The 23,379-nt window shown below is 38.6% G+C and overlaps 1 protein-coding gene across 1 annotated transcript in view; it reads right to left on the bottom strand.

Annotated features, from left to right (window-relative positions):
* The window catches only part of GOPC (golgi associated PDZ and coiled-coil motif containing), a 44,847-nt gene extending 31,797 nt beyond the window's left edge, over positions 1-13,050 (bottom strand). The window contains exon 1 of the mRNA XM_069076977.1: positions 12,496-13,050. Coding sequence (XP_068933078.1) covers positions 12,496-12,783 — 288 coding nt within the window. The 5' untranslated portion in view covers positions 12,784-13,050. The remainder of the gene's footprint in view (positions 1-12,495) is intronic.
* Between the last annotated feature and the right edge of the window lie 10,329 nt (positions 13,051-23,379).

The following is a 23,379-nucleotide window of genomic DNA, read 5'->3' as shown; positions in this document are numbered from 1 at the left end:
AGTCATAATTCCAGGAGGTAGAAGAAAAGGAAATGTCTTTTAAACAGAAAGGGAGGAGAAGAAATAGATCTATATAAAGCAAAAATTGAGTAACTCAGTCCTATAATAGTCAAAATTTGACTTTAAAAAACAAATGAGGCTTTCTAACAAGCTGGATGAAACTTATGTGTCTTATCTCCGCTCCTGACTTATGATTTTAGTATTACAGTCTCTTAGCACCCAAGTAACTCATTCAAAATATCCTAGTGATAAAGCAAGCATTTATATAACATTTCCAAGTTTGCAAAGTGCTTCCAATTATTATCTCACTCTATTCTCACAAAACCCTGGGAAAAAGGTGCTGTTATTAGCACCCCCCTTTTTACAAATGAAGAAAATGAGGTAGAGGGAGTCAAGATGGCTGAGTAGAAGCAGGACCTCCCTGCAGCTCTGGCTTCCACATTCCCCAATCCATGTAAAAGGGGACTCTAAACAAACTTTGGAGCTGCAGAACCCACAAAATGACACAGAGAATCTAACCTCCCGCTGAGGACAGCCCAGCAGGCCAGCAGCAAGCGGCCAGCACAGTGCTCTGGGAACTGAGCCCAGCCCCAAGACAAGGCTTTAGCCCCAGGGCGGGCCTGACCAGCCACCAGCCAGTCAGCAACAGCTGTGGCCATTTCCAGATTTATTAACACACAGATGCAAAGGACAAAGTGAGAGGTCAGTGCAGTCTGGACTTTGGGACCAGGAAGTGGGAGTGCATGGCTTTTGTCCCCAGGGTGAGAAGCCACTGAGACACCAGCACAGCAAGCCAGTGCCACGTGGCAGCATCAGCTCCTGGCCTGCAGAGCGTAGGGGGATCAAGCACCAGTCTGAGGGGTAAACGCTCTTACTTTAACCTTCTTGGATCTGGATTGCAGTCTAGGGTGGAGGTCCTGGGGTGTGTGTCCAGCTTGCCAGAGCATGTGGAGACTTCAGAGAAGGCACCCATCTAATACCTCCGGCAGCTGAGAAAACCCCAGCATTTGGGACGAAAGCTCCCATCTGGTGGCAGAGTCCTACTGTGGCAAAAAGTCCAGGGATCAAGTGACTGAGGAGAGACATGACCAGGCAAAGGAAACAAAGCAGACAGAAGATTCCAACATTAGACTCCTATTTAGGGGACAAAAAGGAGCAAAGCATGGAACAGGAGGAAGACAGTGAAGTCAGAACTCCTGCACCAAAAGCTTCAAAGGAAAATATGAGCTGGTTATAGGCCATAGAGGACCTTAAGAAGCAGATAAGAGAAGTGGAGGAAAAGTTGGGAAGAGAAATGAGAACGATGCAAGAAAATTATGAAATGAGAGTCAACAGCCTGACTGAGGAAAAATCACACCTTAAAAAATAGACTAACTCAAATGGCAAAAGAGGCTCAAAAAGGCAATGAGGAGAAGAATGCCTTAAAAATCCGAATTTGCCAGATGGAAAAAGAATCTCAAAAGCTCAATGAAGAGAATCATTGCTTCAGGATTAGATTGGAGCAAATGGAAGCTAATGACTTTATGAGAAATCAGGATGCTGTTAAACAGATCCAAACAAATGAAAGAATAGAAGGCAATGTGAAATATCTCATGGGAAAAACCACTGACCTGGAAAATAGATCCAGGAGAGACCATTTAAAAATTATTGGACTACCTGAAAGCCATGATCAAAGTAAGAACCTAGAAATCATCCTCCAGGAAGTTCTCAAAGAAAACTGCCCTGATGTTTTAGAACCAGAGGGCAAAATAGAGGTTGAAAGAATCTACCGATCACCTCCTGAAAAAGATCCCCAAAAGAAAACTCCTAGGAATATTATAGCCAGGTTCCAGAATTCCCAGATTAAGGAGAAAATATTACAAGCAGCCAGGAAGAAACAATTTCAATATTGTGGAAACACAATCAGGATAACCCAGGATCTGGCAGCATCTACACTGAGGGATCAAAGGGCTTGGAATATGATATTCCGGAGGGCAAAGGAGCTGGGATTAAAACCAAGAGTCACCTACCCAGCAAAACTGAGCATCATGTTTCAGGGGAAAATATAGTCATTCAGTGGAATAGAGGACTTTCAAGCATTCTTGCTGGAAAAAAAACAAAAAACAACCAGAGTTGAATAGAAAATTTGACATTCAGATACAAGAAGCAAGAGAAGCATGAGAAGGTAAACAGGGAAGAGAAATCATAAGGAACTTATCAAAGTTGAACTATTAACATTCCTACATGGAAAAATAATAATTGTAACTGATGAAACTTTTCTCAGTAGTTGAAGGGAATAGAAATATCTATGTGTGTGTATATATATGTGTATATATGAGGGTATATGGTCATATGAATACATATGTGAATGTGTGTATATATGTTTACAGGTATACATAAAGGGCACAGAAGCAATTTAACAGGAAGGGATGATATTTAAAAGGTGAAATTAAGAGGTGAGAGAGGAATATAATGAGAGGAGATGGGGAGAGACAGAATGGGGTAAACTATCTCATAAAGAAGAGGCAAGGGAAAATGGTCAGGGGAAGAATAGGAAGGCAAAAGGGAATGGGTCAACCTTATTCCCATTGAATTTGGCTTGAGGAGGGAATGAAATACACACTAAATAAGGTATCTCACCCTCCAGGAGAGTAAGGGGGGGAAGGTGATGTGGGGGGGGTGATGGAAGGGAGGGCAAGCTGGGGGGAGGGAAGTTGGAAGCACCCATTTTTGAAAAGGGACGGGATCATCAAAGTAGAGAATAGAACAAGTGGGAGGTGGGATAGGAGGGAGGGAAATATAGTCAGTCTTTTACAATCTATCTACTATGTTATTGTTTTGCATTAGCCACACATGTACAACCTATACTGAACTGCTTATCTTCCCAGTAAGGGTGGATGACAAGGGAGGAAGGGAATGAATCTGGAATTCAAAGTTTTAAAATCAAATATTCAAATACACACACACACACACACACACCTATTACTAATACTTTTTTACATGTGATTGGGAAATAAGATATACAGGCACTGGGGCATAGAGATCCACTGGAAAAGTCAAAAGGCATATGGGAGAAAATATGGGAGAGAGGTGGGTAGGGGAAAAAATTTGTAACTCAAAATCTGGCAGAAATTAATGATGTAAATCAGAAGTTAATAAAGCATTTGAAAAATTAAAAAAAAAAAAATGAGATAGGGCCTTGTTCAAGGTCACAAAGCTAAGTAAATGCCTGAGGCACCATTTGAACTCTGGTCTTAACTCCAAGTCCAGCCCTGTTATTTAGGGCACCACCCAGGAATATAATCTGCTCTGCAAAAAGCACATCTAAACTAGTTTACAGTAAGAAGTCACCGGTAATGAATATAAAAGGTAAAGTGCCAATGATGTTTTCCTAAGATTACATTTCTCTACTACATTTTCAGAAATGCAAACTTAAATTTGATTCCAGTAAAGCTTCCATTTCCTTATTTCTTCATAAGCCCTCTCACTTTGATTTCTTACCAGTTGCTGCTCTAGTTTCACAGCCTTTGGTTTCTGTCCTTATCATACCATGCAGTTCCTGAAGGGAGTCTAACTCTTTAAATATAACATTAAGATATGGAAGGGAAATGAATTAAAAAACATTCTGGGAGGGGCAGCTAGACACTTAACACCCACACAAAAAAACTAGCCATGTAACCTTGGGCAAGTTACTTAACCTTAACTGCCCTCCAAAAAGGCAAAAATAAAATAAAATAAACATTCTGGGGTTGTGTTTTCTTTACATTTCAAAAATATTCTATATTTTTCAGGTTCCTAGGTTTCCCTTATGAAAACTGTCCAAATTAAGGGTTGTTTTGAAATTGTAGTAATATATTTCATAATTACACAAAAGGCTGGCAAACCTTTATTATCTGCCCAAAGTGTTTACGGAATTTGAAGCAGGTTTGAAGAGTATAATTTAACTTACTGATAACGCTTTAAGCATGAACAAAACATAGCTGATCTAGGAAAAAAAGACCACAGGAGAGAAATGATTTAATTAGATGAGAATTTTGCTATAAGCCAAACTAATACAACTCATGAGTAAATTGAAGGTTATCAAAATTATATTTAAGTGTTTCATGTACAGAAAAGCCTAAATAAAAGGTATGTGTGGGGTCAATAAGTGAAAAAAAATTCTTCCAAACCTCTAAGCATGCAATTCGCACTAAATGAAACTTCCAACAAGCTATACAACTTTAGAAGTAAAAAAAATAGTCTCTTCATAAAAATTTCAAATTCCATTATCAAATTTTAAAGGCACCTTTGCATATCCTAAGGCATTTGGTACTGTACCATAAACACAATGTGTACTGAATAAATGCTGAATTGAATTATACTACAGTTTCACGATAGCAAATCTTTCACTTTATAAACAAAACTCATTTACTTAAAAAAATAAAAGAGGGGGCTGGCAGACTAGATAATTTTTAATATGCCTATTTGATATCTATTTTAAATATACCTATTTAATATCTATTTTTTCTCTCCTCCACTTTCTACTGGCAGAAAGAAAGGAAATCTTTGTAACAAATATGCAAAATAAAGGGGAAAAAAACCTCCAACATTGACCCTGTCAAAAAAAAGTCTCGTTCTATACCCTGAGGTCATCACCATCAATGAAATGATTAATACCAAATGTGCTTCTTTTCAGAAAGTTTCTAAATATCTACCTGTTACACACAGTAGAAAATACCATATCATTTAATTAAAGGTAAAAAAAAATGTGGAATAATGGAAGCCAGAACATACAATATATAATGAATTCTTGATGTACTTAATAACTGAAGGTCACACACCTCCCTTCACTACAGAGGTATTATGGGTGTGGTTGTCAGACTTTTTTTGGATATGATTAGTTTGGCAAATTTTCTTTTTTCATTTTCTTTTTCTTTGACATAAGGAATGGCTCTACTGGAGAGATACAATGAGATAAGAACTTAATATAAAAACAAAAAGGTATCAATACAAATTTATTTTTCAAAATTTTAAAGAGAAAGTCAAAAGGTTAAAGCAATACATGTAGTCAAAGCCAACACCAAAAACAAACTGAATAACTTAATAAGAAACAAAAGCTATAAGATAGAAGCATAAAAATGAGAGGAAGCCCCAAAAGAAAGATATGGAAAATTTATGGTCTACATGACTTAAAAGAAGTTGAAAACAAAGAGAGCTTGGATACCATTAATATAATGCATGACAGAAGTTACGCTGAGGGAAGTGACAAATTCTATCTCCTCTGCAAAAGTGGAAAACAACTTGTCTTAATAAGAGCAATAATTATTAATTCAAATACTTTGAAATGCTGCATGAATTACTAGCAAAGTTTATTCTTTGAAGCAAGTCTATCCCATTTTTCTTAAGGTGTTATATGAATTACCAAAACATGGGAACACCAACATCTCCAAAAATAGATCAGTTACAAAGCTATGTATTTTTATACAAGGTATTCACAACTTGTATCACTCAAAAAAAACCAAACTATAAATATACAAGAAAATAACTTTGCTGAAAAGCATAGTAAACAGTTATTTCATCTTATGGAAACAATATAAAAATGTTATTTGGATTCATTAAATGTAAAATTCGTATATACCAAAGGAGAGAGGTCAGAATGAACCATCAGGGGCAGCCAGGTAGCACAGCGAGTAAGAGCACCGGCTCCAGTGTTGGGATGACATGTGGATCAAATCCGGGCTCAGATACTCAGCACCACACCCAGAAATAACTGGCCGTGTAACCTTGAGCAAGTTACTTAACCCGAATGCTTTAAAAAAAAAAAGAATGAACCATCAAATGAAGACCACATTTGACTTTTCCAACACACTAAGAACATGAAAAACTGAGTGAGAATGAGTATGTCAAAGGGACTGACGGGCTAACATAAGTCCAAAATTAATACCTAAGCAACACTGGTCTTAATATATTTTTGACTGGGTAAAATGAACTAGAACAGTGCTAGAAAGTATCCACACAAAAATCTATACAGCATTAACAAAATACTGGGCTTATAATTATTACTCCAATGAAGCTAAAGGGAGATTAATGCTTCCTTTAAAAAAAAAAGACTGATATTCTCAGAGCACACGAAAAACAGATTAAAAATTTATAGAAATATTTTAGAACAAAGAGATCTCACTTCACTTCAACAGTAAAGACTGGTAATGGGTATATTCCATTTTATTGCCATTCAGTTGGTTTTCAGTTGTATCTGACTATCTACAACCCCATTTGAGGTTTTCTTGGCAAAAATACTGGAATGGTTTGCCATTTCCTTCTCCAGCTCATTTTCCAGATGAGGAACTGAGGCAAAGTTAAATGACTTGTCCAGAGTCACACAGCTAGAAAGTGCCTGAGGCTAGATTTGAACTCAGGAAAACAAATCTTTCTGACTCTAGGCACTATCCACTGCACCATGTAGCTGTCTATATTCCATTAGTAATCAAAAGTGGTTTATAATAGGAAGGTCCAAAAGCAAAGAACCAAAAGGTGCTCCATAAGTACAATATCCATATGAATATAACCAATAATATCTTGATATAAATGGTTGAGTTATGCACATTTGTTAAAAGAATAAGAGTTTACGATGACAATTCTTCCTAGCCACTAGATATTTCAGAAAGGTTATCTTTAAAGAGCACAGTTTTATTGATTAATACAGATTACAGAATGAAGTGGTAGAAGTTGCAACAAATCACTGAAACCTGCAAATTTTAGCATCTCTGCATTATCAGGTGGCTAGAATTATCCACCATAAGTTCACTACTACCCTTATAAATTAATAAATGACAAATTACCATACAATTAATGCAATCCCTCAAATATACCTGAGAGTTCAACAAATAAACTCTGCTGGAACAGCACATCACTACAGACAGAACTACTGCTCACAGATAACACTAATCCATAAAAATTTAAGAACAATGATTTAAAATCAATCTCTATATTAAATATTCAAAATTGCCAAATTACACATGGAAGAAATAAAAAACATGTGAGATAGGTATATGTTATTGCTATTGTTCTATTTGCTACTGGAGGTGTCCCAAAGATGCTTTCAGTGAGCTTACAGTAGATGTGCTTATATCTTAATATTTTTATTTAATTATAAAAGTCAGTCATTTTATCTACTGTGCAGAAATTCACAGAATATTAAACACAAAAGAATAATAGCATGATGGTGACTTGTTTTCCAACTATTTCTACCTAAAATCCATTATAAAATGAGATCAAGATAATTAATATTTATAAATATAATTAAAATACAAGGTAAATAAATACTGCATATGAATATGAATAATATAAAGTAATAATATTTCTACTGGGCTTTAAGGTTTGCAAAGTGCTTTATACTGCAGAGCCAATTATCTGCACTGAATTTCTCAGCAACCTTGTGAGGTATGTGCTAATTATTTATCCCCATTTTACCAATGAAAGTCCAACACTATGCCACAGGACTTCTCATAGTCATAGAACCATGAAATTCTTCAAGTAGAAGAATCTTAAGGACCTAGGTCTACTCTCATTTTTATAGATATGGAAACTGAGACAAAGATAAAATAAATTATTTATCCAAGAGCTTTCAATTCCACTGAAACCTTTGGAAAACTTCTCACTTCTGGTAGGTTATTAACACCAAAACAATTGGGCAATTTAAGTTAGATATTAATAATCTTTTCCTCAATCCTCATTCTTCTTGACCTCTGAAATTATCAATTACCCTCTTCTCCTTGATACTCTCTTCTTTCTAGGTTTTCAGGACGACACTCTGTGAGTCTCCTCCTACCTCTCTGATTCCTCCTTCGTCTCCTTTGCTGGTTCCTCATCATCCAGGTCATGCACACTAACTGTAAGTGTCCCAAAGGGCTCTTTCCTGGGTCCTCTTCTCTTTAGCCTCCATACTACTTCACTTGGGTTTTTTTATGGGCTCCTGTGGGTTTAGTTACCATCTCTATATTTAGTGGGGCAACTAGGTGGGGCAGTGGCTAGAATGTCAGGTCTAGAGTCAGAGAGACCTGAGTTCAAATCCTGCCTCAGACACTTACTGTGTGATCCAGGGCAAGTCACTTAACCCTGTTTGCCTCAGTTTCCTCATCTGTAATGTGAGTTAGAGAAGGAAATGGCAAATTACTCTAGTATCTTTGTCAAGACCACCCCAAATGGGGTCACAAAGAGTATGACATGACTGCATCAACTCAAGAACAACAATGCTCATGATTCTCAAAATACTTATCCTGTCCAAATATCTCTGTTAACCTCCAGTCTTCTATCTCTTAACTACCTTTCAGAAATCTTGAACTAGATATACCATAAAAATCAAACTCAACATATCCAAAACAGAATTTATTTTCTTTCTTCCTAAAACCTGTCCCTTCCAAACTTCCCTATTACTACTGAAGGCATTAACATCTACCCGATACCCCAAGTTCACAACCTAGGTGTCATCCTCTACTCCTAGACAGTGTGTCTCTCACCTCCCATATCCAATCTGCTGCCAAGATCTAATTTCACCTTTGCAATAGCTCTCAAATACACACAGCCATCCACCCACCTCCCCCACTACACACCCCTCTGTCTCTTGCTCTGATACTGCTTCCTTTCTGGTGTAGGTCCTCATCACCTCACACTACTGCTGTACCCTGCTGGATGGTCTGCTGCCACTAGTCTCAATATTAGCCCAGCACATCCTAAATTCAGCCGCCAAAAGTGATTTTGCTAAAATGCAGATTTAACCAAGTCATTCTCATAAATTCCAGTGGCTCCCTATTGCCTCCAGGATCAACTATAAAAAAAAAACTGCTTAGTGTTTAAAAGCCCTTTATAACCTAGTCCCACACTATTTTTCTAGTCATCTTACACCTCACACCCCTCTCCACATCCTCTTCAATTCAGTGATACTGGCCTCTTTGTTATACCTCTAACAAGACACTCCATTTCTTGGTTCCAGGTTATTTCCTCTGGCTGTCCTCTACACCTGCAATGATCTTCCTCATCATTTCCATCTCCTGGCTTTCTTCACTGTTCCAACTAAAATCCTACCTTCTCCCAGAAGCTTTTCCTAATCCTTCTTAATTCTAATTATTTCCTTCTCATCCTATATATAGCTTGTTTTTACATGATTATCTGTAAACTGTCTATTCCTTTTGATTATGAGCTTCTTGAGGGCCGGGTTTATTTTTTTGCCTTTTTTGTAATTCCAGTGCCTAGAATACCTGGAAATTAGTATGCACTTAATAAACAGATACTGACAGAGTTATGATAAGAAAATTCCCCAAGGAATTTCATACCATGTCTCTGAAAAAAACTGCAACATCAGTTATAGTCTATCTTTTTTCTTAATGGCAAGTTTCAGTTTCTACCAAGTTAATCAGACTAAGACAATATCCTAAAAACCTTGACAATCAAATTTTCAATGAGAAAGTCATTAAAAAATTACCCATCTCCCCCAACTTTCTGAAGTTTTAAAGTCCTACATTTAGTTTCCCTCCCTCTCTCTGCTCCCTTATCCCCAGATTTAAAAGCAATTTATGTGAAAAAGACCTATGGGGTTTTAATTAATTAAAAGTTCTATATGAGCCAACAAAATGACCAGTCCACCCATCCCCCCACAAATAAAACTAGGGAAATCTTAAGCTGCATTAATAGATATATAGTGTCCTGAACAAGGGAGGTAATCAAACATAAATATAAATCCCACCACAATCAGCAATACTCAGACCATATCTGGAATACTATGTTCATTCTTGTGCACATCATTTTTAAAAAGACATTAATAAGTTGGAGAGTATCCAGAAAAACCCAGCTAGAATAGTGATGCGCTTAAAAACCATGTCCTATGAGGAACAGAAAGTATGCATCAAAGTCTGAGGCTAATTATTTTCTAAGTATTCAGAAGACTGGAAATGCAATAGCTACCTTGTGGTAAACTCTGAAAGGAACTTGCTGATAGTGACTCTTTTTTCTTCTCTTCGTACACAACTAAGAGTTCCTATTAAATGAAAACTGCATAATTTGTTAAACTTGTAAGATTTGCTAATATTTCAAAAGAGTTGGGCAACTTTTTCCAAATATATCCAACCCAAAGACGAAAGCCTATTTTTCTTCCATTTACTATGGACTTCATCTAAAACAAGGATTGCCAACATTTGTAGTAGTAGAACAAATGTGAAAAAAGATTCAAGAAAGAAGTGTTATTTTATTTTTACATTAAAAAATACAGCCTTCTGGGGCGGCCAGGTAGCACAGCAAGTAAGAGCACCCACCCAGACACACCTGGCCATGTAACCTTGAGCAAATTACTTAACCCCAATTGCTTAGGGGCAGCCAGGTGGCTCAGCAAGTAAGAGCACTGGCCCCAGTGTTGGGATGACCTGGGGATCAAATCCGGGCTCAGATACTTAGCACCACACCCAGAAATAACTGGCCTTGTAACTTTGAGCAAGTTACTTAAGCCCCATTGCTTAAAAAAAAAAAAATACAGCCTTCTACAAAAGAACCTGAAGTTTGAATAATTTATGACTACTTTTAACATTCATTTGGAATGGATAAAGATGAAGGTAACTGAAAACCACCTCCTACTCACAAAATGATCTCTTCTACAAAATTAGCTTCTTAATTTGACATTTAAGCTATCACAGTTTAAGTGTTTGGTTATCCAAATTTTTAAAATTAATTAAAATCTGTATATAAAAAGATGTTTATTCTTAAGATAGCCCTACACTGGAGTAAAAAATTCAGGGATTCCTTTCTGTTATAATACAGGATCATAACTACCACCCACAAAACAATATCAGATACACACCCAAATGCAACTGCCAAAAAGAGAAACTTACAAAATATTTGTTGAATTACACAAAGGAACCCACCAATAAAACATTAAATAAAACCCAAGAATTAAAAGAGGCATTTTCACCACCAGTTTCCTACCATATTTTTTGGGAAGGGATAAGCTGTCAATGAAAATTCAGGAGAAACCTTCGAGATGAAAATCTCAGAATGCAATAGTGGGCTAACCAAAGATTAAGTACACAATTTTTCTTTTAAGATTTATCAATTACTAAAACACAGAACCTGACCCTTTAATACGAAATCACCCAAATTATGTGACAAGTAAGAACCCAAATGTCTGGAGCAATAGTTATAATTTCTTAATAAAAAATGTATCATAATTACTTTTACCTGTAACATTATTACTGTAGAACTGAAAGCTATTACCATATTTCTTCCCACCTAATCCCTCCCTCCTAATTTCAACATTCCCCTCCCCCATCTTTTTCTAATTTAAAAGGGCAGGGCTAAATCTTTGCTTGTAAAACCTAAAGTGGAAATGTTCCTTCATGAAACACTCTTATCTGTTAACTCTATAGCACTGCGACAATGTTCTAATTTGAATTATTTTGTACGTGTGATATTGTGTAAATATTTTTGCCCCTAGAAAGTCACAAGATCAAGGTTTGAGCATTTTTTTACTTACCCTGAATCTAGCTTTTGAGAATTAGGACAAGTCAAGTAAATAAGGTAGGTGATATACCAATTGATAAACACCTACTATGTGCCAAGCGATCGGTTAAACACTGGAAATACAAGGAATGGCTAAAAAAAAATTCCCTATTCTCAAGGAACTTAGGAAATGTAACAGGGGAAACAACATTCCAATAGTTATACAGAAAAGAGATACATGGATGTCCCCAAAATTTTTGTGCAGTTTTAAGCTACTAAAGGTTTGGTAACTAGAAAATGCACTAAGACTTGAAAAAGCTAGTAAAGCTTTTAACTGCACTAAGATTTCTGGGGACAAACTATCTACACGATGAATTAGAAATAATCTTGGAAGTAAAGTAATAAGGGGGATCGGAAAAGGTACGTAATAGTTCACAAATAAAACCCAGGGCCGAAGGGCCATTCCAAACAACTGAGGTAACTTAAGAACTAAACCCATCTATGAAGAAAAACACTTTACTATCTTTAATTAAGGAAAGCGATTCCCTCTCCACACTAATTCGTATCAACAGATCTGATCAAATTCCACTGAACAGTTCAGGTACTGACGAAAAAGCTCCGGTGTGTTACCAACACTAAAAAGAATCAACAGTGTATATCTACAAGAGAACCTGCTATCCATTAATCTTACAGAAGAACCTCAAATGTTGGGATGGGGGGGGGGGGTAGGGAACAGAACTAAGACCTCACCCTGATGCTAAGTCCCAGGGTCCAGAAAATGAGCTGTGATTCTTCGAATGAGGTTTCCTTTTCGCGGTGGAAAGGGGCTAACCTGTAGTTATGATTTCTAGAAGCTAGGAGTGCTTTGGTGGACGCCCCCAGGCTTCTTCCTCAGTCTCGCCTCCCCTCCCCCACGCCAAGGTGAAGCCCCCCAGGGCTCCAGGTAGGCAGGTCGCCGCCTCCTCGCCCGGGAGCCCCAGGGACCAATGAAGAGCCCCGAGTAGCATCTCCCCCTCCCGCTCTCCCCACTTCTTCCCTCCCTCTCCCCCGGCTCACCTCTAGCTTGTGATTAATCTGGGACACGGTCTGTGCTTTGTGGCAGAGCTGCGCGAAGCAGGAGCTCAGGCTGGTCATCTTCTGGCGTCCCTCGTAAGTGATGTCCGCCTGGTCCGGGTCGATCTCACCCAGGAGTAGGTCCACGTCCACGAAGGCCTTGTCAAACTCCTTCTCCAGCACCTCCAGCCACCGGAACATCGACACCCCCCCGGGGGGCACCCCTGAGGCGCAGGAGGCACCCCCGGAGACCCCGCCGGGCCCCGCCGAGCACGGGCCGCCAGCCGACATGGCGCTGCTTAGGGCCTCTCCCGCCGACCCGGCCACCTGCCCGCGGGAGGGGAACAGCCCGGACCGAGCACTCTGGGAGCGCGCTGCTGCCGGTCCTGCCTCCCGGTCCCCTCGCGCAGGTAACGATGGAAACCCAGCTCTAGGGGTGGCAAAGGGATGAAGCAGAGGTTAAAGCAGCTACGGAGGCGGAACTGGCTACACCGTGGGTCGAAGTCTCTCCTCCCACCCCCCTCCCCCGTCTCCTTTGCGCATGCGCGGAAGCAATCCGCCACCGGCGCCGGAGGAGCGGGGCGGGGCAAAGGTCAGAGCCTAGCCTGTGATAGGCTTCTGACAGGGCCCATCCTCTCCGTGGCCATCTTGGGTACTGGAAAGTTGCAGGGTGGGAACTCGAAGAAGAGTTGGAGGTGTTGAGTCGCGTCACTGTCTACGTAGAAGGCACGGAGGAAGAACGAGAGTGTCCACGTCGCGTAGGAGAGTAGCTTCCGTCCATCTGTTCTTCTGTCAGATCCCAAAGTGGTAGGGGCAGAAGGGGGCGCTGAGGCAAGAGTGATGAAGTACATTTTGCGCGTGCGCGGTAGCCACGTTTTTGTCCCTCCTGATGTTTTCATGCGTCTCTTTGCGCCCCCATGCTCTCCCCGGCGACTTGGGGTGCCTTGCATTAGTTGATTAGCATATTGGACTTTGTCGAGGTGTTAGTCCTAGTCATCCTTTGCATCTTTTCCAGCCCATCCCAAGCATTTGCCTTCAGGCGGCGCAGAGTAGGCACTTAGTCTGGGCAGCCATACCGAAGGGTTGCCCTGCCTCGAAACCCTGGGAATGCACCACGCGGGCTCGAGGGCTGCAGAAACGGGAGCATAGCCTAATATAATCGTCCATAAGCCGAGCTGAAACGCCCTCTTCCTTATTCATTCCTTTGGGGCCGGTTATGTGCAAGCCCGGGGATTGTAGAATTTAAACTGAAATTGACTTGAGAGACCCGATCCAACCCCCCTTTTTTTCAGATGTTGAAACTGAGGGTCAAAGTGGTGTCATACATGCCTAGGGTCGCATAGAAAGGAAGTAACAGAGCTGGTATTTGAACTTATTTCCTCTGATTCTAAAAGAGTTGTTTTACACAAGACCGCTTCTGCCTGGAAGCACTTTTTAGAATATGCAATGCTGTCTTTTCTGGAGCTATGGTTTGGTTTGCTTTGGTTTGGTTTCAGGAGGGGACAAATGAGTCTATCCTTAAAGGAAAACATGTTAAAGTAATTCCTCTGTGCATTAAAATAAAACAAAACAAAAACTGGGAGATTTTATCCTTTCCCAAAACCTTTAGTTTCAGAAACAAAGTAATTTAAATAGATGCTACTTGTGAATGAATCATTTCCCTAACTTTGACTTGTTTTTTTGAGACCCAGGCAGTGTGATTATAAAATTGCATGAGTGATAGATAATGTGGTACAATGGATAGAGAATTGGCCTCCAAGCCAAGAAGAGCTGAGTTTGCTCCCTCTAGTGATTCATACTGGCTTCATGGCTCTGCATGTTACTTAATTTCTCAGTGTTCTAGGAAACTAAGATTATAAATTGTAGAGTAGATGCTGACCTGCATTGGTAGCGGTTTCCTCACCCTTACAAATGAAATTACAGGTCCAGTCCCTAATTTATGGAGAGATGAATGTCACAGGTCCGCCTTAATTTTTACAAATATCAGTATGTACGCAGTAGAGGGAGGAGTAGAAACGTAGAAGAGAAATTGAAGAAAATGATATTGTAATGTAGCAGATAAGTAAGCCCCACATGTATAGGGGGCTGCCATGTGGCTCAAAGTAGGAAGAAAAGACATCTCTAATCTCTTCTCCCCCAACTTTAATTCCTTCCAGGAAGGGAAGCAAAAGGTTGGGACTAGAGGTCACCACTCTGCCATCCTCAGAGACCAGAAGTACCAGGTTAGAAGGATATATAAATCTGCTCTTTAAATATTCGTCCTTTAGGGAAACAGAGAATAATATATATAACACTATTCAGAGTAAAGGGACTTTCCCATTGGGAGTGAGATAACTCAGTTCAACCAAGAGTGTTTTTAATCTCACTCAAGATAATTCCCCAAAGTCTCTAGTGTAGCAAGCTCAAGGTAAGGACATAATAGAGACTGCTAGCTCCACTCATATGTTTCCAGAATCTGTTCCTTCCACAACTTGAAGTACAGGTGGTCTTTTCTATCTTCCTTCTTGAAGCTGAAAGCCAGAAGTGACTGAAAGGACTTGATCCTCAAAGACTTGAAACTTGGCCAGTCCCAAAGGGGACTGCCTCTAAAGAGTTCTGAAATGTGGAGGTCTCTACCTCCCACCAACTCCACGGACCCTCATGGAGGATAGGCCCTTCATTTCCACCAATAAGGAAAGACTTTCATACCAATGGACTTTGGGACAGAGAGCATACTAATTTGATATTGTGTTGGCCATCACACATGAAAATTCATTTGTAGAGAAGTGATTGCTACTTAAGTCTTATTCTTAAGCCTCATGGGGTAGAGATAGTCATGCTTGCAAAGTGCAAGCTCTGGAAGGTTCTGCAAATATAGTTTTGCTTATGCATCCAGAAACAGCACATCTGTTCTCTGAAAACAAGCTTTATTAAGTTCTGAGAGGTTTGTAACTATCAACAATAGAATAGAGGTTTATAACTATCAACAGTAGAATTTTTAAAATTCTGCCAAAGCTTCAAACAAAGACCACAAAAGGGTAGGAGTTTTGATCTGCCTTGATAGAGGACCTACACACTCAAAATTACAGATTTTTAAAATATTGAAGTATAAGTGATGACTTGGATTGATTTACATTATCTTGCCAACTTGTTCAGTGCATTTAAGACCAGCAACAAATCATGGAAAGAAAGTTTCAGGGAGATTGGTTAGGGAAGAGGAGGGAGGTAAAGGTGCATATCATACTATATGGCCATTTTCTCCTTCATATTTCTCCTCTAAACATTTTTATTTGGGTGAGTTCAAGTTAAAGCTTAATTTTGAAATTGGGAAGTTGTTACACAATGATAAAAGAGAATCTAAGTTAGCAAGAGCTATAGCTTAGACTTTATTCACCAGTGTCAAACGAAACAAAACAAAAACACTCTGGGAGAAGAGATGGAGGCAGTAGTCTGGCTGCAGAGGCCATTTGGCTGGGAGAGAATACTGCCTGGTACTTAGCCCTGCAGGGTTGGAAGAGAAGGTGGCCCCCAATTACTAGACACTGGGCATGGCAGCCTTCCTCTAGACTGCTATCCCCATCCACCAACAGGCTGAGGAAAGCAGAACCAAACAACCCCCTTTTGCACAACTACAGTTAGAGTTTGCCTTGGTTAAGTGATCATGGAAGCTACAGTTATTGTAGGTACTAGAATTAAGGAAGGTACTAGAATTAAGGGGGGGGGGGGAATCAGGAAGGGCTTGCTATAGAAGGTGAGATTTTAGCTGGGACTTGAAGAAAACCAGAAAGGACGGGAGAAGGAGGCATGTAGGTAGAATTTTCCAAGTATGGGGTAGAACTTAAAGTCAGAAGATAGAATATCTTGGAGGGATAGCAAGGGGGCCAGTGTCACTGAATAGAAGAGTATGTAATAAGGAAATTGGAAAGGTGAGAGGAGGGCAAGTTATAAAAGGCTTTGAATATCAGAGGATTTTATATTTAATCTTGGATGTGATGGGGAACCACTAGAGTGTATTAAATGAGGTGGGGTGACATCATCTGAATTTAGGAAGATCTCTCAGAGAGCAGAGTGGAAGATGGACTAGAGTAGGGAGAAACTTGTGACAGAGAAACCAACCAGCAAGCTTCTGCTTGAGGTATGAGGTGAAAAGGACTTGTACTGCAGTGGTAGCAGTGTCATAAGAAAGAAAGGGGTATGTATATACAAGAGATGTTATGAAGGTAGAATTGACAAACCTTGACAACAGATTAGATAAAAGAGATGAGAGAGTAAGGAGTGGAGGATGACACCTAGATGGCAAAAGTGGGGGACTAGGAATGTGGTAGTGCCCTCAATAGTAATAGAGAAATTAGGAAGGCAGAGGGTGTAGGCAAATAATAAGTTTAGTTTTAGACATGTTGAGTGTGAGATTTTTGTGGGATGTCCAGTTAAAGATGTCTGAAAGGCAGTTGGAGATGGAAAATTGGAAGTTAACAGAGACATTTGGCCTGGATAAGTTGATTTGAAAATCATGGACATAGAGATCATCAAGCAAAGTAGTAAAGAAAAAGAAGAGAAGAAGGCTCAGGATAGAGTCCTGTGGGTTATCTATGATACTGGGCATCACCTGGATGAAGATATAGGAAAGGAGATTAAGGAGTGGTCAGATAGTCATCCTTAATAATAGCAGCAAAAAGCAAAGGCGTGGAGGTTTCTTTTTCCTGTGATGCTACTTTTTCCGGTATGAAACCTTTCCTGATCTCCCTAGTTAGTTTCTTTCAACAAAATTCTTCTATTTTTACTTTATATATATTTTGCATCAACTTATCAGTGTGCATATTTTCCTAATAGGAGAATGTAAACTTTTTGAACATAGAGATTGTTTGGGTTTTGTCTTTGTCCCTTCAAAGCCAAACATAACACCTTGCACATAGTAGGTACTTAGTAAATGCTTGTAGAATAAATTATAATAGTCATCACCTTCCCTTCTACTAGCCATTACATTTTATAAACAAATTTATATTTTAAACTGGTGTTGCTCTTATATATTTCTTCAGAACAGGATTAAGTATCTGCTGGCAAAGGTAGTTTCTAGGTTCTTTTGGACTCATTGTGTCGGTTGATTTATATTGGTAAAAATTCCTTAGGAAATGGGGATAGTTTGTACCAATGTTTCTTTTTTTGTTTATTTCCTATTTTTCTTGATAAATAGTTTGCTTGAATGGGGAAGGCTAGAGTTGCCTCAATTTACATGACATAGATTCTTATTTATTCTAATTTGGTATTGCTTTTAATCTTTGTTCTAAAAAGTTAATGGTTTACTTTAGAAAGGCATAAAAAAATGACTCTTATCTATAACAAACTTTCCTTCCACTAAAATATAAATAATTTCTTTTTTTATTATTATTAGGTTGCCATATTCACCTTCTCTCAACATTTTTCTTTTTCTGCACTTAATAATATTTTATTTTTTCCAATTACATGTAAAGATAGTTTCAACATTCATTTTTATAAAATTTTGAGTTCCAAATTTTTCTCCTTCCACTTATCTCCTCTCCCCTCCCCAAGATAGCAAGCAATTGGATATAGGCTATACATGTACAATCATATTAAACATATTTCCACATTATTCCTATTGTGAAAGAAGAATCAGAACAAAAGAAAAAACATAAGAAAGAAAAAAAAAACAAAAATAACAAAAAGGCAAGAATAGTATGCTTTGATCTGCATTCAGGCTCCATTTCTTTCTCTGGATGTGAATAGCAATTTCCATCACGAGTCTTTTGGAATTATCTTGAGTCATTGTATTGTTGAGAAGCTGCTAATTCTATCATCACATAATATTGCTGTTACTGTGTACAATGTTCTCCTAGTTCTGCTTACTTCACTTAGCATCAGTTTGTGTAAATCTTTCCAGGTTTTTCTGAAGTGCTTATCATGAACACTGCAGCTTACCTTTCCAAGTTTATTTTACATTTCTCTTCTTCTCATATCCTACTTTTCAATGACCTGGCCAACTTACTGTTCTCAGAAATCAGCATTCCATCTCCAGCCTACTTGCCTTTGTATTCTATCCTGCATTTCATGGACTGTGCTTCTTCCTTATCTCTGCCTCTTAGTTACTTTATCTTTCCTTAGAGTTCAATGTAGGTGTTACCTCCTGTGGAAAGCTTCTTATTCCTTGGATATTAGTGCTCTCCCCTCTTCAGATGATCTGTAATTCTGCAATTGGGGCAGCCAGGTGGCGCAGTGAGTAAGAGCACTGGCCCCAGAGTCGGCAGACCCAGGATCGGTTCTGGTCTCAGATACTTAACACCCACACAAAATAACTGGCCATGTAACCTTGAGCAAGTTACTTAACCCCAGTTGCTTAAAAAAAAAAGATCTGTAATTTATTTATCTGTGTATAAGCTATAGTTTTTCAATAATATGTAAAAGCTCCTCAAGAATAGACATTTTCATTTTTTCTTGGTATCCCATGAATTTGGCATAGTTCCTTGAACATAGAAGGGTTTAATAAATGCCTTTTAATTCATTGCAGTGGCTCATAAAATTATGTTTCTTGTTTCATTTGATTGTTTGCTAAAGCCAACTCTTCTATCTCTTTATATGCTTCTTTAAAGTGAACTTGCAAACTACCCATCCATTTAGTTACAACTTTCTTTTTCCTTCTGGTACTATTTCTACAAGAATGTCAAGATTGAGAAGCAAGTCAACTCATTGATCATTGGGCAAGGATATCACATTTAAAGTATCAACAGTTAAGGTTTGTAGAAGGTCTAAAAACTTTGACTCTTGGCTCCTCTGTTCCCTCTTCTGCCAGTTGCCCCTGAAGAAGCAGAAGGTGCAAACATAGATCCGAGAACCATTCCTTCATAGGTTACCATAGCCAAAAATTTTGTCACTTTGTGGTCAAGGTGTCTTCTTCCTTAGCTAGGGTCATCCTTGGAAAGCAGATATCTGTTCTCAGGACTAAACACATAGCCTGTCTGTCTTGGAAGAAGCACTCAGAGCTTGTAGTCTACTGATGTACATTTCTAGAACCTCCGTGCCACAAGGAGAAATTGGAATAGGACTTTATGGAAGATCAAGTATCTGCAGCAGTGCTCTTTGCTAGAGGTAATGCAATTTTTAAGTACTTAGGGAACGTTTTTCAAGAGACCTGCAAGAGATAAACATATCAAATGCTTAGAAAAAAAATCATGGATCTTATTGTTACCCAAAAAAAGACAACCAAGAAAATATCAATGATTGCTGAATTATATGCCTACTTTCTTCTTCCTACAAAATCTTTATGAGAATAATCTGCATATTCATCAAAGACATACTTGGTAGAGATCTAGGAAGGCATAGGTAAGCTTTTGTAGATGATATTCTACAGCAGTCCCTGTCTCATACAAGTTCCCGTTATACAAGTGACTGAAAAGCAAAGTATTCCATTGTGCTTCCTGTTTGTTGACTATGTATTTTTTAAAGGCACATTTAATTTGATGGAGTAAAATACTGCCTTAAAGACTATATTGCAACAAGATGTCTTCCACATATATATCAAAATTATACCTCATAAGATGTAATGAATTCAAGTGTCCACCCTTCACCCAACTTTTACCTGTGTCTCCAAGAAGCTGTACTATGGGCAGTGACCTTGGTAAAACTGTCTTGGCAGATGGGCTAAACCAGATTGAGGGTAACCAACAGGTCTCAAACTTATCAACGAGTTAGAGGGATATCTACCCTAAGCCTATAAAGATCTTCCCTAATGGAATGGGTGGATAAGAACAATTTGTTACAACTATTTGTTGGCCATGAAGGCAGCCAAAGCAAGTGGTATGGAGTGCTTAGAGCTTGGTTAGACATCAGAGACACCAAGATCATCCACTACATCCCAGGCTATTGCCAGTTGTCTTTGATGACTCTGGAAGAGAGAGTAAAAGCTGACAACTTTACACAACTCTGCCTTAATTAAATCCAATTCACTTGCAAGTCAAGACATCACCCATGATGTTATTGGTCTTTTTTGAAAATGAAAACCAAACAACAACAATTAATGTCAAGAATCATAAAACAGGGAGACATATTCTTGCCAAAGTTGTTCAACACTGCCATGGAAGATATCTTTTGCAAAATCCAAATGCAAGAGGGTTTTCCCAAAGATGTTGAAGTCTCCCAAATGCTTCCACTTATAGATTACATGATACTTACTGATTGAAGTAAGCCAAAGAATATTGCACAGAGTCTTAAATGATATCCATAAACACCTAAGAGTTCACCCTAACTATCTACATTAGAAAAACCAATTAGATACAGTGTTCCTGTTGTCCAAAATACAATTAGATATACAATTAGACAGACAGCTCATTGATCTGATAAATCAATCTTGGACAATCACTATTAATAGACAATGAACTGGACCCAGAACTAAGTGGCGGGGAGGGGGGGGGGAAGCAGGCTATATTATCTTCGAGAAGTTGTACAGTATTTTAGTAACTCCAAGCTTTACCCTAAAACCAAAGATTTACCTTTTAAAATCAGTATTCTTCCAGTTGTGTTGTATGGTGACAATTTATAGAATGCCACAATCTTGTAAGAAGATTTAAAGTTGGATGATGGAAAGGTTTGTGGTGGACTTCATATTACTAATAAACTGTCTAAGAGGAGTATAAAAGATATCAATAGGCCTGTAATACCTAAGAAAGAGATTATATTATATAGTAATTATATAGTAAGAGTTGGAGGACAACAGATGAACAGTCTCCATTCTCCATTAGTGTCCTCATATCAGGAGATCTAGGTGAAGATACTTAGTGTATTGAGAAGATCCCCTGTGGAGGATTTATGAGAGAACTTGGACAAAAGTCACACAGGGTGATTTGTGCCATTTGATATAAGGGGGCTTATATTTGTGTCATTGGACCGATTACTCACATAACTGAAATTTGTTGAAGTTTAGTTTTACTAAGTTTGTAACATTCTTTAAAGTTGCAGAATGCTTTCACATACGTTATCTTATTTCCTTTCAATATAGGCATTGCAAGTATTATATCTTCACCTTACAGAAGAGAAAACAGGCTCAGAGTGACAACATCACCTATCTATTAAGTGGTTGAGTCAGGATTAAAATCCAAATCTTCTGGCTCCAAGTTCAGTGGGTGCAGTGTTTTGCTAGTTGTGAAATAACCCCTTTTTGGTATAATCCAACTCCTTGGTGTTGTTATACCTGTGTTGATTCTCACTGTTTCAGGGCATTGTCATCTTGTTTCTCATTTAGCACTGTGTAGTAGCTATTTTGTCTTTAAATAGGTGGAATCTAGAAATGAGGGAACTAAAACAGGTGTAGCAAATGCATACAAATGGCACTTTATTACTACTACACTGGTTGTGTGAAAATTCAGGTGTTTCAAGATGTTGCACTAGAAAGCAGAAACATGTTCTAGTGCTGCCATCTGTTGCCAGAACATACTACATGCATTTACTTTTATGCCATTCTCCTTTGAAATTTAATTTCAAATCAGTTCAACTTACTAAGGGTTTAATATATGCAGAGTGCTGTACTAAGAGCTATGGGAGAACAATATTGTTTAGATCTATAAAATGTATATAATCTTAACCATCCTCAGTAATGGTCTCATTAAACCATGGTTCAGAGTTATGAAATGAAAGAATCAAAGGGGTTGTAGATTAACTCAGAAGGTTCCTGCATATATATATATGTGTGTGTGTGTGTGTATACATACACACACACACATATATAATAGGTCAAAGAAACCACTGTGCAACCCCTTTGTTTCATAAATCACACAACTGAGACCCAGGGAGGTTATGTAGCCTGACCATGGACTCACAAAGAGTGTTACGTGTCAGAGGCAGGATTTGAATCCAGTTCCTCTGAATACAAAGAGAGTCCTCTAAATTGTTCTATGTTGTTTGCCCTCATGAATACCTTTTTGTTCTAGAACACAACTGGAAAATACTACTAAATGTGGTGAGCACCAAATAGCATTATACATACACACACACGCAAATGAAGTTATCTTAACACACAGGAAAAGACTGGTTATATTGAAGTCACTTATGAATTAACTGTCTTATGTAATCAGACTATTGACTAGTTAGACCAAAGCTCAAAATCAATATCAAATTAGAAAGATAGAGGTAGTATGAAAACACAGTGAGCAATTACAACATCTCTAAGCTAACTTATTCAGGCAAGCTAAAAAATAGAAAATAAGAAATAAAGGAAAAGACATTGATGAGCACACAAATTTAACTTGTGGTAGTTGTTTGTTTGTGGGTTTTTTTTTAAGTCACCTAAGCTAGGAAACACTGAATCTTCTTGCAAAGCAGAGAAAAATAGTAGCGAGGGCAATATCAGTTTAGAATTAAGAGTAAGAAGTAAAGATGTTTGGACTGGGTACATTCTCAAATGGAGGTTTCAAAGACAATCTAATAATAGGAAAAGACTGTGGGAATGGAGATATCTCCAAGCACGAGAGGCCCACTGGGACAGAGGTTAAAAAAAATAGTCTACAGAATTAGGAGCTAAAATGAAACCTTCATTTGAGGAAGTACACATGCCCATGCTTACCTTTAGTCTATTTTAGCTTCCCATTCTCTAGGCGACTTTTCCACCATCCCATCACATCCCAAAGGCATTTTCTCACCCTACCCCCCCTTCAGTTTTATGTGTTTTCTTCATTAGAATCTAAGTTCCTTGAGAACAGAGACTTTCTTTTTTGCTTGTATTTTGCTTGTATTCCCAGTGTTTAGCACAGTGGTCATAGTATTTAACAAAGGTTTTGTCTAATCTAAAGTCATTTCCAACAGGTATTGGAAGAGGAAGGTAGAAGATTCCAAGTAGCATCATTCAAAACACAATGAAAAACAAGACGGGAAGGTGGGGACAGAGACATAAGCCTAATCCCCACTGAG

Source organism: Petaurus breviceps, unplaced genomic scaffold (assembly GCF_028583685.1).
Source record: "Petaurus breviceps papuanus isolate PSGF00001 unplaced genomic scaffold, PetGlider_PUasm1.0 90977, whole genome shotgun sequence".
In the NCBI taxonomy this organism is placed as follows: domain Eukaryota; kingdom Metazoa; phylum Chordata; class Mammalia; order Diprotodontia; family Petauridae; genus Petaurus; species Petaurus breviceps.
This window is presented reverse-complemented; position numbering and strand designations above follow the sequence as displayed.